The sequence below is a fragment of the Colossoma macropomum genome, unplaced genomic scaffold (assembly GCF_904425465.1).
Source record: "Colossoma macropomum unplaced genomic scaffold, Colossoma_macropomum, whole genome shotgun sequence".
Classification (NCBI taxonomy): domain Eukaryota; kingdom Metazoa; phylum Chordata; class Actinopteri; order Characiformes; family Serrasalmidae; genus Colossoma; species Colossoma macropomum.
Genome location: NW_023494809.1, coordinates 17,808,771 through 17,826,929, shown reverse-complemented (window position 1 = coordinate 17,826,929; position 18,159 = coordinate 17,808,771). Strand labels below are relative to the sequence as shown.

Sequence of the window (18,159 nt, the reverse complement as noted above, 5' to 3'; positions counted from 1 at the left end):
ACCTCTTAAACTCTAAGCATTGGTGGGTCCACAGTTCCCATAGTCACTCTTGTAACTACAGAACTTATATTCAGTAACTATTGTAAAACCTATACATAGGTCTTAGGTTTATAACTGAATAATGAGGTTGGAATTTTATATTTTTATATATTTTTATTTTTATTATATATTTTTATATATTTTACCAATTAACCCTTAGAAGTCAGAAGTTTGCTATTCTGTTAAAATATGATTACTTAATTACATAGTGAGTTAAGGAATTACATTTATATTTGATATATATTCTGTATCACTTCAGACTTTTCCATTTCTTTTAATATCAACTAGCGTTTGTAGTTACGTTGGTATTTGTTTTAGTGCTGCAAGAGCAACAAATATTTTGATATTCAATTAATTGACTAAAAATAGTTGTCAGCTTAAATGTGGCCTGTAAACATGAAGTGTAACAGTGTAACATCAGCTAGAGTAGCTGACCTAGTTAGTTACAGCCATGCTTTCTTTGCTTTCTCAGTCACGCCCTTAACAATACGTCCTTGGCAGCATGCTCATGTTCAGGCACTCGTGTTTCGGCGTACCACAGTATAACATACTTACTCACAAAAACTGGTCGCGTTTCACTAAATTCTTAGTCTGTATATTTTCTCTGTTTTCTCATGATGAAACGTAATGAATACCTGAATAGTGATGTCATTATTTGAATGCTTAACCGAGTACTCAAGTACCCGTACACGTCCCTAATCAAAGTATAGAGTGCTTTTGGAAATGGCTTAAAGAGTTTAAAAGAACTCATTAGCACTGAATGCAGTCTTGGTTTCTCTCTTACATTTAGTTTCACACTGACCAGCAATAAATATATATAAGAACTGTATAAAAGACACATAATTTCATCTAAGCCACTTAACCATCATCTAACAGTTTGGTTTGTCTCTTGCAGTCGAGCTGGGACTGAATGAAGATGATGCCTTCGCGAAGGGGCCCACATTATCAGTGTACAAAGAGTACTTTGAGACCCAGTTCTTGGCAGACACTGAACGTTTCTATACAAGAGAAAGCACTGAGTTCCTCCAACAAAACCCTGTAACCGAATACATGAAAAAGGTAGGTTATCAACGTAACCTGCTGGGTTTGTGTCTGAAGAGAGCAGGCCTGTTTAAAAACACAACCCTAGTGTTTACATTCTGTCGCATACAGTTGTATGCAAAAGTTTGGACACACACAGTACCTGGTCAGATTACGTGTTGTTGATTTTCTGAAAGTGAAAATAAGTACGGAGAGAACACTTCTCTGTACATTTCAGTGCATAGTTATTGTCTATTTGGTAAATTGAACATATTGGAAACAGAAAATTTTGCCTGTGCAAAAGTTAGGGCACATTTTGTGCTTAATGTTTTTTTTTTTCCCAGTATGTTAAAATGTTAAGTAGAAATCATGCACTAAAATAAGCAGAAAAATGTTATGTTTTTACCCTGTGGAGCATGTATTGACACTTGCAGCACTATTTACTATACTTTGTTTGTTGTATTGTTAAACTGTTTATGTAATATTGATGCACTTGTCTGATACTCTGGATTGATATCAGTGTTGGTACTGACCTTATTAAATAGATTAGCTTTTCTAATTCTCTTGTGCTTTGCACCAGACTATTTCATGCTGTTTAAAAAATGTAATAAAAAAATTTGAGAGATAAATAGACATTGGAAAATAGTAGTGTAATAATGAATTATAGCTGTTTCGTTACATAAAACCACACAAACCTCAGGGAAAAAATAAAATATAAGAGAATATAAGAGAAACGTGGACCCGTTTTCGTACTGTATACTATTAATTTTTGAACATGCTGAAAGGAGTTTTTTCATGTGTGTATAGGCAGAGGCGCGGCTGTTGGAGGAGCAGCGGCGAGTGCAGGTTTACCTCCATGAGAGCACACAGGACGAGCTCGCTCGAAAGTGTGAACAGGTTCTCATAGAGAAGCACTTGGAAATCTTCCACACAGAGTTCCAGAACCTTCTGGACGCCGACAAGAACGAAGGTGGAGCATCCCTTTAGTTTGTTTAGAGGTCACGGCATTAAATGTACTAATGTTGAACATCTCTTTTACCTTTAGGGACTTCTGTTCCTTTGAGCGAGGTCATAAAATCTAATTGCAAATTAGACGTTTTGATATTCAAATTGCCAGCTCAATCTTGTAGTGTGTAATAATGTTGTTATATTACACAGTACTGTAATAGCAAATGTCTTAGGCACCTAGGCACTTATTTAAAGCTGTTTATCTGGGCATTAAGTGTGCTTTTGCTTGTAAAATCAGTATATGTCGTTTGAGTAATTGGGAAAAAAAAAGATATTGTAAGGTATTTTGAAAAAAAATATTGGATGTCTTGTGAGCTACTTAGAAGAACAAAGTTTGGATCCAGATGTCTCCTGGATGCCTCCAGACACCGCATATGTTAGTTAAATTCTATCACCAGCTCACCTGGTTTAACATAACATAACACTGATTTGATGAATTGGGTGTTGGATGATAACTACAAATAATACTTGGCTTTCTCAAGAGGTTTGGAAATGGGTAAATGAACACAACGACATACATAAAATCACCATTTATTGTAGTAATATTGTTTGTCTTTAGCTAAATACCAGTGTCTGTCTGAGCAAATTAACACTTGCTGATCATCTTGTAAATATAATTTTCTCAGGTGTCTAAACAGTATTTTATATACATATAAAGTTTCACTCTCGACTGCACTTAGAGCATGTGGACATGTTAGCCATTCAAATAGAAAAGCACAGAATTACAGACTGGGTTTATTGTGAGGCTTGCTCTTTTAGCAGTTTTACATATTATTTTATAGTCTAAATAGAAAAGGTTAAAGGCTGTAGCAAGTTTTAGTAAAATTTTCAATCAAAGACTATTCTATTATTACTGTCCATAGTGTGAAATATTTTTATAATAATACAGTGACTTATATATTTTCTATATTGGCTTGAAAATTCCAATAGCAACTTTGCTTCAAGTGTCTATCCTTACTTTTAATGTACCCAGCATTTATTGGATAATTTCTTCTCCATTTACAGATCTTGGTCGGATGTATAACCTTGTGTCCCGCATCACAGATGGTTTAGGAGAACTAAAGAAACTCCTGGAGACTCACATTCACAACCAGGGCCTGGCAGCCATAGAGAAGTGTGGGGACTCTGCACTCAATGTAAGATGACACAGTCAGCTCACAGAGCCACAAAAAACCAACCCAAAATTATTCCACCCAGATAAGAATGATTCAGCGTACCGTCTCATAACTTTAGTAGAAACTGCTGACTGATGCCAGAGTGGCAGTTTAGGGGTGTTTGTAGTAGGTGTTGCTTAGCAATAGCAAGCTTTAGGTTAAGGGCTTTGATGTGGCATTGTGTTTTACTGTTAACCAGTAATTACAGATCATCAGACTGCATTAGTTCCTTTATTTTATTGTATGTAGAAGCTGATGCAGAAGGAACAATGTGGCCAGTCCAGAGCAGACCATAAAGACAGAAGGTCACTACATGGTCAAAATAATTGTATTGGTAGTATATTGTTACTTACTGCTATACGCCTTGTTGTATATTAAACACATTAGTAAATCAGTAATGTGAGATGGGTAGAGATTGGCCTAAATTGATTTTGACCAAAATAATTTACTTTTGAATTAATCAGAATACCCACAGCTTTCAGCAAAGAAGTGCAATGTGCAAAAACATGTAATTTGACTGGGGGCGTCCAGACTTTTGCGTATGACTGTATAGAAAAACGCTGGATTTTGGTTGGATTGATCATTTGCACATTGCAGCCTTCTGTGATATCAGTATTGCTAAGTATATTGTGATGATAAACAGCACACAATATATTGTGCAGCCTTTATTAGTAATAGAGATTTAAAAATAAATATTTAAAGCGCAGTCAGTCCACTTATACATTACGTTTCCCTGCACTTATTTATTTATTTGTGTTTCTGAATTAGCAGTGTGTTTATTTTAAAGGCTTTTTCCATCAAGAGTGCCAGACGTTGAGCATCTTTGTTGTTCTTCAGGCCTTTCACAGAGGCCTTTCCCTTCTGACCCCTATGGGTTATTTACTCTCCTGATGCACTGAGTTAAATGTGCGCTGTGGCTGTTTGTTTTTTGTGCTGAGGCAGGTGGAAGCTCATTTCCTGAATTACATCTTCAGGCCCTTCTCCGTATCTTCTCAGTTTGCAAGTGTAATCTAATTTGACTGCTTTGGGCGGTGTTATTTACTCACTGGGCATATTTCCAGCTTCCCCAGGGCACAGTGCGGATGTATCAAAGCAGAACGTGGGGTGCAGAATTTGTGTTTTTAGTTGAAATCAGTGGGATTATAGACGGATGGGTTTTTGACAGATGTAAAGGAACTTGTAACGTAAATTTGTTAGTGAAAGTGTCCATCCCTCAGCATAATATGAAGATCTGTGTGCGTCTCTATGTATCAACCTCAGCTAGGCTAGCCACAGTAAGCTAATTAGCTTAGGAAGCTTTGTAATGCAAACCGTTCCAAACATAACATATGTAACTTTTGTTAATAATTACTCTATAATAATTATCTAGCTTAAGTCTCAGGTTTAGAATGAGATGACTATTAAGCACTGCCCTTCTTTTATGTTGTTGCGAGCGGTTTTGCACTTAGCTACTAGAATGACTGGCAGAGTAAGCTAACAATGTTACATCAGCAGTTAATGGCCTCAGTCAAGTCAGTCATTATAGGAAAGTCTGTCCAATGAGCAGCCATTTTGGTAACACCACAGGGCAGTTATTTCCAGTTATACAAGACCAGATTGCTATCCTTTTGAATGAAGAGAGACCTAAAAACTCATGTCAAAAAACATGAAACTACTGGTAAAATATAAAAAAAATCTCAAATAGTTTGTAGTGTTTGGTTCAAATATTGCATTAAATACATTTTTTTTCGGCTTGTTCTAGCTACTGTGCTTGTGTAGATCTCCACAACTGAGGGATGCTTTTCCCGCTCACTGCTTTTATAGCAAGCTGATTGGCTCTATGTATTGATTGAAGGAACTTTCTCCATAAACAGAGGACATGTTGAACATTAAGAGCTTTCCCATTTATTTTACAACTAGTGACCTGTCTTCTACTTTATAATGGCCAAGTTCTCAGATAAATTTGCTTATACTTTTGCCACAATAAATAAAAGCAGAGCAAGATTATAAATACGGCATTCAATAAATGTCAAGCCATCAATTTAACAACAGCTGGTAAACGCTAAATGCTGCTGTCTAGGAGAGAGGAGCGTTAGCTTAGCATGTTAACAGCTCTGCTCACCACAGAAACTGTTCAGTTCTGGCTTCTAGAAGAATGAAAGTTTAGATAATGACTCAAATATGCGGAAGCAAAGTAGTGTTGGAGTGACAAAAAGCTGAAATTAAACCTGTTGCTTGGTTTTATTCGATTCCTCACCCATCCTAGGTGACATCTAACAAACTTCACTCACACAGCTTATACAGTAATGAGAAAGCCCTTAAGACAGCATAAGGGATCCCAAAAGGGGAAATAGCGAGACCAAGTGGATGAGGGTGTGTTAAAAACAGTACTGAAACAGGTTTTTATGTGGCAACATGTACAAAGTGAAGTTAAATTGCATGCTTTCAAATTCAGAGTAAATTACAGTTTTCATACACACATCAACACCCTTCCGCTTCAGAAAGGAAGGAACGTGTCATTCTGCTCTAACATGCTTTATTCGCTGCTGACATCCTGTAAAATGAAATCCTTGCTAATGACTGCCTTTTTAATCTAATTATGCCACTAAATGTTATTTTTTTCTCCCCTTCTAGGATCCCAAAATGTATGTGCAGACCATACTGGATGTGCATAAGAAGTACAATGCACTAGTCATGTCAGCATTCAATAACGATGCTGGCTTTGTGGCTGCTCTCGATAAGGTTTGTGGTCTCTGTTACATGCCGTTTGTTCTAACATTTGCTCTGCTTCTACATTTAAGTGCTTCGTTAAAGTTTAAAGTTTTATTCCTTTTGTTAGGCCTGTGGGAGGTTCATCAACAATAATGCGGTCACAAAAATGGCTCAGTCCTCCAGCAAATCTCCTGAGCTGTTGGCCAGATACTGTGACTCTTTACTGAAGAAGAGGTGAATTCACACTTTCTCTGTATCACACCAGAGTTTAAAACATTAAATAGTTTTGAATACTGTGTTGTCGGGGAGTTAAAATGCACTGATACATTCGTCAATCTGAAGGTGTCGGTTTAAGTATCAATGTTTGAATGTTGCAATACATTCTAATATTAAATAAAGTGTGCACTCATTTTTTTTGGCCAAAGGCTCCCAAGTGCCACAGCAGTCTTAAAGGGCACCTCACTACAATGCAGCAGTGTAGCATCACATAGCAGATACAGTACAAAATGCTGTTGTATAACATGGAATGCATTGTAGAATGCGTGCAGTCACAGACTAAAATGTGGTTTGTGTGCCCGGCTTCGAGCCTGAAATAATCATTTAAAGGTCAGGGCTACTGGGACAGAGTTTGTGGAAATTTTTCGGACCGTGTCATACTTCCTTATGTGTTAATGTCACGTGTATAGACTCAAAAAGAAGGTCCAACTCAATGTTTTGGTCTCAAATGCAAAATCAACATTATATTCATGAAAATATGATGACAATAATAGATACTTACATCCTCAAAAGGTACATCCTGCACCGAGTTTTGACTGAGTTCTCTTCAAATACTCTTTAAACACACTCACACAAGTCAAATTCATCCTCTTGTGGGGGTCTAACGCACAACCAACATTACTAAATGTTCTTCCCTTACGTTGCGTGAAATTACATATTTCCAGTAGAGAGATCGCCAAATCCCCAAATCCTACATACTTGCTTTAACATCTTTATGAAAATAAAGAAAAAAAGTGTTTTACAGCTCTTCTTTGTCAACCTCAAGAATAAGTTTCTTCTCATCTGTTTTCAGTTAGTTAGCTGCATTTTGATGTAAGAGGGTGGGCTTGATGCATTGAGTAATTTTCTAATTTTCTGAAGAATTGTAATCAATTTATGAGATATTTGCACCCCTACTGTGCAGGTGTATTAGTTGTATTTTACTGGGAATGTGATGCCTTGATGAAAACAGCTAGTGGTGATGTTTACAGATGAGTGTTGGGCACAAATTTTTTTTTCTTTTTATTCCTCTTGATATTCAGCTCAAAGAACCCTGAGGAGGCGGAGCTGGAGGACACACTGAACCAAGTGGTGAGTCATACGAATAAAGCCTCTCTGTATTTAAATGTGAAATGCAATGAAAGCCCTATTCGGCTTTGATCAGTTTATTAGGGGGATGTCTGTGATGTCTTAGTGATGAAACTCTCACGACTGGCCGCAGAATGTGTGAGTTTCTAGTGGGTTATATTTTCTACAGACTAGGGTATTTACATCACATGTGGTCAAATGATCACGCTCCATTCACAAAATAGCATTGTGTTTAAAGTGAATAGGTGCACTAGGAGACAATTGCAGTGGGTAGCAGCATAAACTTTTTTTTTCCCCCCAACATGAGGCGACATCTGCCTGGAAGATCACAGAGATGTGTATCTGGATGGGATATCATTATCAGACCACTGATTTCGGTCTGTAATTGTCACAGAGGAGGAGGGAGAAAAGGGAAAGAGGAAATTACCCCAGGACCTTGTGTGACTTTAATCCTGTCTGATTCAGACTATAGAGCTGAAAACTTTTTAAGTGACACTCAGAGCTGTAAAAAAGAACTTCTGATTGACTTCAGTATGTTTCCTTATAAAGATCTTAATATTAAATGTATGCTTACATTTAATACACCTTTCTCTCTAGTCTGTTTTACTTGATGTTGAACAGTTTGTATGTCATCACTGAAGAACATGGATTTTTATGATATTTGTTATGTTGTGTGTTTCTTCTTTAACAGATGGTGGTTTTCAAGTACATTGAGGATAAGGACGTTTTCCAGAAGTTCTATGCCAAGATGCTGGCTAAGAGACTGGTGCACCAGAACAGTGCCAGTGACGATGCAGAAGCCAGTATGATCTCCAAACTCAAGGTTTGTGATTTTTATTCTTATTTTTCAAATGACAAAACCTGTTAAGAATGATTTCTTATTTTACTTTTCTGTTATCTTCCCCAGCAAGCGTGTGGGTTTGAGTACACATCTAAATTACAGCGCATGTTCCAGGACATCGGTGTCAGCAAAGACTTAAATGAGCAGTTCAAAAAGCACCTTTCAAACTCGGAGCCTTTGGACTGTAAGTGCACTTCTCAACTGAACAGTGTTAGTGGTCGTTTAGTGGTGTATTGCCTAAATGACCTTAAAAGAATACTCCTGCAATTTTTAACCTAATCCCTATCGCTGGTGTGCAAACCTATGAGCAGTAAAAATTATACAAATCATTTAAAAGGGAACGCTTTACTGTTGGACAGTGTTCATAAGGCTACAGCTGTAGTTTCACAATAGTTTCTTAGCAGAGTGGTGCATGCAGGGCGTTGTTAGGAAAGACAGTCCCCATAGGACCCCCGTTTTTCAAATTACTACTATGGTACCTTCATCAAAATTACACGTAAAAACTCAAAACTCAGTACTTTTCTCCACAATGAACCATTTTACATCATACCACTCTGACTTTCTTTACATCTCAGTGAAAAATCAGTGTATTTTCCCTTTATCCTATTCTTAAGCTAGTTTTTATAAGCCTTTATAAATGTTTATGTAGGTTAATGTCAGTTGATGAGCTTATGTAGATGTTGTAGCCAAGTCAAAAATCCATACTGAACAAACGTTTCAAATGTACATAATTAACATGAATGGCATATTTATCAATAAGCACAGTGAATTTGCATCATAAATACTGTGCTGCATCTATAGCATATGAGTGATAATCACAAATCCATAATTATGGAATTCAGTAGCTGCCCATTGGTTCCTATTACTTCACTTTTGAGGCAATGGGTTTTCTGTTTTTTTTTGTTTTTTTTTGTTTTTTTTTGTTGTTTTTTTTGTTTTTTTCCTTTGAGCACAGAAAAATGCATCAAAATTATTGCCTATGATAATCCATGAATTAGATCCATGACATAGAAGCAGCAGATGGAGATCAGAGTGAAAAAAGCTGCAACGTTTCCTTTTTGCATGCAGACTTTGTGTGGTCGATACTTTTTTTCCCCCAAAACCTTTACAGATATAGATACATACAGATACAGAGATATATAACTAAATTCTGAAATGTGTGATCATAATGTAATTTTCTTAATCACTCTGTCTTTCCCTGTCTCTTTCTCTCAGTGGACTTCAGTATTCAGGTTCTGAGCTCTGGCTCTTGGCCCTTCCAGCAGTCTTGCACATTTGCATTACCATCAGAGGTAAGACACTCAGCACTTCCGCATCCTGATGATAACTCTTAGCCACATAACCACATATATCCTCATCCTGATTCCTAATTACTGTCTTTGATGCGCTTGTTTTTAAATCTTTCACAGCTGGAGCGGAGTTACCAAAGATTTACGGCTTTCTACGCCAGCAGACACAGTGGACGCAAGCTGACGTGGCTCTACCACTTATCCAAGGGCGAGCTGGTCACAAACTGCTTCAAAAACAGATACACCCTGCAGGTCTGTGCTTGGAGACTGATGTGTAATAGGGTCTGCGTAGACTATTCGTATAATAAATCCAGTAGTTGGTGCACAAGAAGGGAAGATAAATATTTTTTCTCTGCTAAACAGTACTTTATGAAAACAATTTCACTGCAAGCTGTGTAAAACTGTGCTAAAGACAGGCACGTAAGCCAAACCAGGTAGGAACCAGGTCCTGGTTCAATGATTATACCTCACTCTGAAAGGCTTATTGGTGAGTAGATGCAACTGATTGCTACTAGCATTTAGCTTGATAAACAATTGTTTCCCATCAGACTAATAAACCAGTGCTCAGAAGCACAGATAGCCAAAGCCAGTTGAAATGCTCAGTGAGACTTGAGATTGTGAGAGATTTTGGTGATTTTAGCATGCAGGTTACATCAGACAGTCTGTGTACTACTAAAACTAAAATTTACTGAGATATAAAATCACACCCGTCACACCTCAAACTGCAGCATCTGCCAATAGACCCAGACTCTAAATAAGATAATGGTGACTGTTTGACTTGTCAACTACTTTCTTGAATGACTAGTCAACTAGTTAAAATGAGTAGTTATGCAACACCTAATTTGTATAGTTTCCTATAACCAAAAAGTACTTAGATAGGCCTTTTGTAATGTTAGACTTCACCTGCTGTTTAAGATTGTCCATCATATTATAATTTAAAAGTTAATGCAAACTTCACATGTGCAGAATGACCAAAAAAAGTTTCCCTAAACTGATTTAGTGCATTTTTATAAATAGACTGCAGCTCTTTAATTAGTAAGTAGAGTTCATGTTCATTCTTTTTTATAGGCAGTCTGTTATCTGCTGGACACAAGACTTAAAACTGCTTGGGAACATTCTACAGTTCTACTTAGTTTACCTTTAATTGGTAAATTTAATGTTAGTAAAATTGCTCTCTTATAAAGTCTTAAAGTATGTTATTTTTACTAAATAGTATTTTTTCTGTCTTGTCTTTTAGGCGTCCACCTTCCAGATGGCCATTCTACTGCAGTTTAACACAGAGAACAGCTACACAGTTCAGCAGCTGGCAGACAGCACTCAGATTAAAATAGTGAGTCCCTGAACATTTCAATGTCTGAACATAGAGCGGGCTGATTGTATGTATGAATTAGTATGATAGTTTTATTACTAAGAAAATTGTGTAAATCATAATCACTTTAAAATATAATTAGGGTTTAATTTTGTTTACTGTATTCATATAATATATATAATATAATATAATATATATGTGTAATATATATATTTTTTTTGTTTCAACAAGTAAGAAAAAGCTGTTATGTTTCCGTTTAGCCTGTTTGTGCAGGTTACTGTTAAGTGGGGTTTTGGTTAAACTGTGTTTTCATTTCCCAGGATATTTTGGTTCAAGTTTTGCAAATCCTGTTGAAATCAAAGCTACTGGTAAGTGTTAATGCTTTTCAGCAAATTATGTTTCTGATGACTAGAGAGCTGCAGTAATGTTTAGTAACACTTTATTTGAAGGCTACTTATGTAGAGCCTTCATAACGTGCATAACGTTGAATAATGTATTTATAAAGCAGTACTTGAATATTTATAAACACTTCATGCCAGTAAACACAAGATGACATTGGTAATCAACTACCTGCATAGGTAAATAATTAACATTGTATTAATAAAAGGAGCTAAACTTAAACTAAAGTGACAGACATTTGTTCCATTTATAATGTTGTGATGAAGCATCTTTACCAAGTAATCAAGACAGAGGCTTTGTTAAGAACGCCATATATCTGTTCTTTATATTTCTGCTTCCGTACGAAGTACGAAGATACACCCCTTAAGTGGCCAGGAGTGGCCAGAGTTTTGCAGCACACTTCTATAATGTAAAAATGACACTGCCAGTTCGCATTATATTCCATGTATTCATCTATTCATCATCTAAACCGCTTTATCCTCCTCGGTCGCTGGAGCCTGTCCTAGCGGTCATTGGGCGGAAAGCAGGAAACACCCTGGACTGGTCGCCTGTCCATCACAGGGCATATTCCATGTAGTTAGGGAATAACTAGCCTTTGTATGTAATAAGCCTGGGATATTCAGGGGTTAATTAAGCCTCTGTCTTAAGTTCCATTACTTGGTAATGATGCATATCAGTCTATCAGTGGAAGAAATATCTGTCACTTTAGTGTAAGGCCTATTTTGTCAATACAGTATCACTTTCTTCATAAAATACATCATCTTGAGATTACTGGCATGAGCTGTTCATAAATACCTAAGTACTGCTTTATAAATATGTTATTCAATGCTTATGCAGGTCTTATGAAGTCCATATAAAGGTAACCTTCAAATAAAGTGTTTTGAGTTTTCAAAACGCCTTTCATTAAGAACTGATTATTCTTGCAGGTTTTAGAGGATGAGAATGCAAACATCGATGAAATGGACTTCAAACCTGATACCTTAATAAAGCTTTTCTTGGGTTATAAAAAGTGAGTTGTTTTCTAATACCAATCTAATCTGACTGATTCTATTGTAAGAATACATTCTTACATACATAAAGTGGGACATTCCACCAATTTTTCAACATTTCTACATAAATCATTCATTGAGGTGCATAGAAAGTCATTCAGAGTGGTTTGATGTGAAATGGTTCATTGTAGAGAAACATACTAACTGATTTTTTTTATGGCAATTGTGATAGGAGCCAGGGGTTGCGATGTCTACAACAGAAATATAGCCATTTTATTTACTATCCAAAGCCACCAGTGAAGCTACATGTGGCTTCTAAGTTATTTTATAGTAATAAAATTTTGTTAACATCTGAAAAAAATAAGTTAAAAAATTTACATTTTAGATTAAAATCTTATCTCTTCAGACATCTGGTTCCTATCACCACCACAGTGTACAATTCTGACTCAGTAAGCATTTCTAAGAGTAAGAATGTCTCATTAAACTACTTTGAATGATTTTCTTTACATCTGTGTGACTGAAGACTGATATGGCAAAGATACATCATGATATTTAGTTTTTCTGAGGTTAGAGCACACAGAAAATAACCTGTAGCGCAACATTTAAAAACATTATCAAAACTATGAATACAAACACTTTTATTTAACATTTATCAGCTGTACTACGTTAAAACCAGACTGAAACATGCAGTTGGCGGATATTCTTTAAGTACTGATATCCACAGTATACACAGGAAGCTGTATCACGATGCAACAATTTATCACAATAACATTGTCATACTGCATCGTCCTACTGAAGTCTAAAATTGTAAGTTTGAAAATTGTAGTGTGTAATGTTTGCTGCTTCACTGAAAATCTCATGGGGGTCAGAAAGCTCTTGCACTGACACTGTATGCCCTGTGTCCTCTGTATGTGTTTACAGCAAGAAGTTGCGGGTCAACATCAATGTGCCGATGAAGACGGAGCAGAAACAGGAGCAGGAGACCACGCACAAGAACATAGAAGAGGACAGGAAGCTTCTCATACAGGTGAGTTTGTATCTGAGGCCTGACTGGGGCAGAATTTTCACCCTCAGCTTGACAGAAAATACAATGAACGTCTAATATCTTTAGATTACATTACATTAAGTTACATTACAGTAAATATATGACAAAACAGTGATTTAATTCTTTAGAAAATGATTGTCTAGAAAATGTAGAAAATGACAGTCTATTCAGTTTGACCAACTGATTATAAATCATAATTGTTAGACTTTACCTGCCTTTCAAGCTTGTTGGTCATTTCATCATTTAAAAGTTAATACAAACTTAACTTGTGCAGAATAGCCAAAGATAGCTCTTCTAAACTGAATTGGTGCATTTTACAAGTAGACGCCATCCCTGTTTTATGGAATTGATTCTGACCACAAGAGGGCGACAGTACAGTTGATAATGTTGTTTTCTAATCATTTCATTAGATAAATAAAAACCTCACTACAGCCAACACATTCCACCTACAGCACACTTAAGTTATAAGGAGTGATTCAGCTTGAACAGCTTTTTTGAATGAGACACATTACAGAACAGCCAGTCAAAATGGAGCTCATTTACATATATGTCTTAAAGACACAGTAACAAAACCAGCCCATTTAATTCTAAGGAATAAAGAGAGGCTGGAAAATGTTCTGTAAAAACGAATTATGATTATTTTTGGTGTATGTGTTTTAAGTGGATCTAAGTGGACCCAGAAAAAATAAACAATAATACACTGAATGCACAAATATGCTGGACTAACTGTTTACACAGTAGTAAAATATAGACAATACAAAATACACCAGATTTTATCTTTTTAGAATAGGTCAAAAGAAAAAACAAAAAAGGAAGTTTTTTATTGAATATTATTATCATTTCTGACATTTCAAAATCAAACCACATCACTACTATTAGACTGTTTTTTTACACCACTAATTAACAATGCAGAAACATCCATGTACAATTACTACAGGTAGCAGCTAAAGTACATTTTTACAGAAGCATTCATTTACCACAATATAAACCACAATGTAATGTTTTGTTATTCTGTTTATTCCTTTGTTATTCTTCATTGCTCTTTGTCCTCTGTGTTCAGGCTGCTATCGTCAGAATCATGAAGATGAGGAAAGTTCTCAAGCACCAGCAGCTCCTCGCAGAAGTGCTAAACCAGCTCTCCTCACGGTTCAAACCTCGCGTCCCTGTCATCAAGGTATGCAAAAAGACCTCACTATTACAAAACATCTGTTGTAACAAACCCCCGTATCTCTGAAATGATAACTTTATAGGAGATTTTAACGTACATTAATGTAATGAAATTTTATTCTAAGTCACTTTGGGCCGTTTGAATTCATCTGTTCGTCATTAAATGCTCACACAAAGTAAAGGGCAGCTGGCTTTTTCAAATAAGGGGGGAAAAATGGAGTTACAGGATTTTGAAATGACATAAAATAGTCTCCTTATAATAATAATACAACTACTAATGATAGAAATTACATTTAATAAAAATATTACAAAATATTTTTGCTTGTTTTTTTATAGAAAAAAATAGCTGGGAATGGGCGTAACACGTACAAGACATATCACTGCTATATTATGATTTAATACCACCTTTATTAGAGAATGTTTCTCATTGTAACTCAGCTGTTACTCTTCAAAAGCTTGTTTAAATCCAGAATGGTTACAAATGGATGTGCAGCATTTTGGAATGGAACTTAAGATACTGAAAATGAGCTTGTCTGTCTTTCCAGAAATGTATCGACATTTTGATAGAGAAGGAATACCTGGAGCGCGTTGATGGAGAGAAAGACACCTACAGCTACCTGGCTTAAGCATCTTTGCTCATTTTTAACGTTTGGCTTGTAAATGTCATTCCTTAAGCATTCGGCTTATGTTGTAAGGAATGTGCACATGGAACGGGAAACGACGGACGGACGGACGGATGATTTGCATTGTAAAATCACTGCTGGTGAGTCAGCAGCAGCTGTATTGCTGGACCTCCCTTTAAAAACAAACGGACTGCTATTGCTGCCAGCACTGTCCTGAAGTCCCATCTCAACTGCTCAGGATCGCCATCATCTTTTTTGATATGTAAATAAGACACTGAAAGGCACCCTTACCATAGTCAGACCCTTCAGGGTTGCATGCTACTGCCTATCATCTAAACAGAAAAAGACTAGCTGATTTAATTTAATCAAAATAAATGACTTTGATGAACTGACAACTGACTTTGAGAATATTGTTGGTTGAAAAAAAGCGAAAACAACAAAAAAAAATGCATTTAAGAAGAAAAAAAATAATTTATGAATTTTGGCAGCACTCAGAATATAATCGTGTCAAACTGGCCCTTGTAGAACTGTGTAACCAGCCTTTATCTGCTCCAAGAACATTTGTATAGTGTGGTTTGTTTTATAAATGTCATGAATAAAATTTAAAATTTTCTTTATGCCTTTTATGTGCTCTTTTCAATAGTCGCGCATCCCAAGTTATTCATTTTGAGCATCATTCACTCAATGTATAAAAAAAGTATGTTACACAGAAGTCTCAACAACTATGTATATGTGTTTGTGTGTGTGTGTGTGTGTGTGTGTGTGTGTGTGTGTGTGTGTGTGTGTGTGCGTCTTCCATTCTTTTTTTAAAGACTCACTTTAAGTTCTTCAAAGAAATCTGCAGGGATGTTTCTCCACACCTCCAAAGTTCAGTCTTAGAAGTTGGTTTTGCATTTCCTGCTTCTCACAATCCAAATAATCCCGAACACATTCAGTGTTGTTGAGGTCTGACCTCTGAGGTGGTCAGTCCATTGTTCTGAAAACACCAGGAGCTTCTTTATTTGATTTGTCTGTTTCCTTTTCTCAGTGAGGTCTTAAAAGCTACACATCCTTTCAGACCCATAGTGCTGAGTTGTCTTCTCACAGTGGAAGGATGGACAGAAACGCCTGTGGATTTTTTCAGATCTGAAGCAAGAGTGGAGCTTGATTTTCTCCTCTCTCAAAGATGAAAGCTGTAAGTACTGTTTATCTGATAGGGATGGTTTTGGTGGCTGTGGCCGTGTCTGTGTCTGAAACGTAATAAATGCTGCCTCGTACAGTACTTAGAGGCAGGAAGGCGTCCCATAACTCTGTGTTAGCGCCAATGTGGTTAGGAAAAGAATAGCAGAAACACAGCACTGACAGTGGAGGAGAGAGGGGCCTGTGTTGTCTCATAAGTCAGTGCCTTAGAAGGCAGTGTTGAAGGTACCTGCAATCAAACCGAGTTTGAGATGCATTTCAGCGATACGACACGACAGTTCACTGCTAGCTGTGAGCGCTGAACGTTAGCATCTTTTACCCAGGAAACAGTAGCTAGCATGCTAAAGTTTTTATAACCAAAATAAAAGTATTTGTACACAAACCGGTCTCTGTCCTCCACCATGTCGGTGCTGCTGTTTTCTGATATTTTTTAAACCACATTTGTGCTGATACAAAGGATTATGGGATATGTAAGGTAGAGAAGGACACATCCACAATGCCTTCAAAAATGGCCGAACGGAGGAACCTCGTTTTATACATTCAGTTCAGACTGACTGGATGCCGTCCTGCCTCATACTATATGAGCAGAAGGAGTTCATTACATTTCAGACACAGCTGGAGTCTCTACAGCTGTCATTAGCTTTGCCCTGTTCACTATATAGTGCACTATTTTAGAGTTAGGCTATTTTGTAACGTTAGTAGTGTTGAAGTTTCAGTGAACTCAAACAGTCCCACAGGGCACCGCAGTAAGTAGTGTACAACAAGTAGTGGATACCCATAATGCCCTGCGTCGTTTGGTTTGAAGATTCACAGTGCAATTTCTCTGAGTAGGATTACGGTCAGTGGTCAGACCTGACTCGTGGCTTGGCGTTTACAGTGCTTACGCGACGCAATCTGCTGTCAAAAGTAATCAAATCAAAATAATGAACTCATAACAGTAATCTGCTGTTCTCATGAATTCTCTTTATAATAGTGTCTTATTTATTGATACAGATTTTCTAATGTAGGGTACACAGAGATTAGAGGACCATTTCAGACACAGATTATATACTTTCTTAATAGAGGAGTCAAGTTAGAGCCACTTCTATTTCTGACATTACATCAGAAACTGATGTGCATTACACTGAGTGCTGATTGGTTGGCGTTACTGCTACTGAGTGCTGATTGGTTATCATTGCTGCTACTAATTGCTAATTGGTTGATATTACAGCTATAGAATCTCCAACTGTGTCTGAAATGTAATAAACACAGCTCGTTGGCTGAGTGAAGCAACTCGGCTCACTGATGTCACGTTTCCAAGGAGAAACAAATTGGTGAACAGCTATCTAACTCACAATAAGAAACCTATTGTGTTTATCTGGCAGATCATTAATGTTTATTTGATGTCAACGCCTTTAGAGGGCAGTGGTGGGTAATGTTTGTTTATTTAATGTTAACACCTAAAGAGAGCAGTGGTAATGTTTAGTTGATGTTTGTTAACACCTCAAGAGGGCAGCAGTGGGTAACGTTTATTTATTTAATGTTAACACTAGAGGATTTGTAGGCTCTGTTAACTCCTTTAAGGGCTGCGGTGAGTAATGTTGATTTATTTAATGCTTAACACCTTTAGAGGGCAGCGGTGGGTAATGTTTATTTATTTATTGTTTGTTATACAACAGCTAGTTCCAACCACGCATGCTGATTGGTTGAGAAGTGTTCTAACCATGCAGTTATTTCGCCATAACATCAGAGAACTTGTAGAGAGAATTACCACTCTGCCCCGGCTCTGATAACAGCAGTTTTTTCACACTGTATCACTCCGCTGAGACGCCGTTGCTAAGCAACGACTTTGACAGCTGAAGCAGACGCTCAAGCCATTTGAACGTTTTCACTTCTTACTTTGCCACAAACAGAAAATGGATGCTTTTAAGATTACATTTGACTGACAGCCGATTTGGTCAGACTCTGAAGATGAGACTACACTAAATTCCCAAACTGTCATCACCACTGAGCAGCTTTTCAGTCGGCAGCTGTAACAGAAGAACACCTAAACAACCTAGAATTAGCCAGAAATAAACTGAAT

General features: G+C 36.9%; 1 protein-coding gene across 1 annotated transcript in view; it reads left to right on the top strand.

Annotated features, from left to right (window-relative positions):
* cul1b (cullin 1b) overlaps positions 1-15,535 on the top strand; it is a 30,394-nt gene extending 14,859 nt beyond the window's left edge. Inside the window, exons 7-22 of the mRNA XM_036558207.1 lie at positions 935-1,098; positions 1,867-2,029; positions 3,073-3,203; positions 5,835-5,942; positions 6,040-6,146; positions 7,211-7,259; positions 7,948-8,079; positions 8,164-8,281; positions 9,313-9,389; positions 9,507-9,638; positions 10,624-10,716; positions 11,016-11,063; positions 12,021-12,103; positions 13,005-13,110; positions 14,189-14,302; positions 14,841-15,535. Coding sequence (XP_036414100.1) covers positions 935-1,098; positions 1,867-2,029; positions 3,073-3,203; positions 5,835-5,942; positions 6,040-6,146; positions 7,211-7,259; positions 7,948-8,079; positions 8,164-8,281; positions 9,313-9,389; positions 9,507-9,638; positions 10,624-10,716; positions 11,016-11,063; positions 12,021-12,103; positions 13,005-13,110; positions 14,189-14,302; positions 14,841-14,921 — 1,706 coding nt within the window. The 3' untranslated portion in view covers positions 14,922-15,535. The remainder of the gene's footprint in view (positions 1-934; positions 1,099-1,866; positions 2,030-3,072; positions 3,204-5,834; positions 5,943-6,039; positions 6,147-7,210; positions 7,260-7,947; positions 8,080-8,163; positions 8,282-9,312; positions 9,390-9,506; positions 9,639-10,623; positions 10,717-11,015; positions 11,064-12,020; positions 12,104-13,004; positions 13,111-14,188; positions 14,303-14,840) is intronic.
* The last annotated feature ends 2,624 nt before the right edge of the window (positions 15,536-18,159 follow it).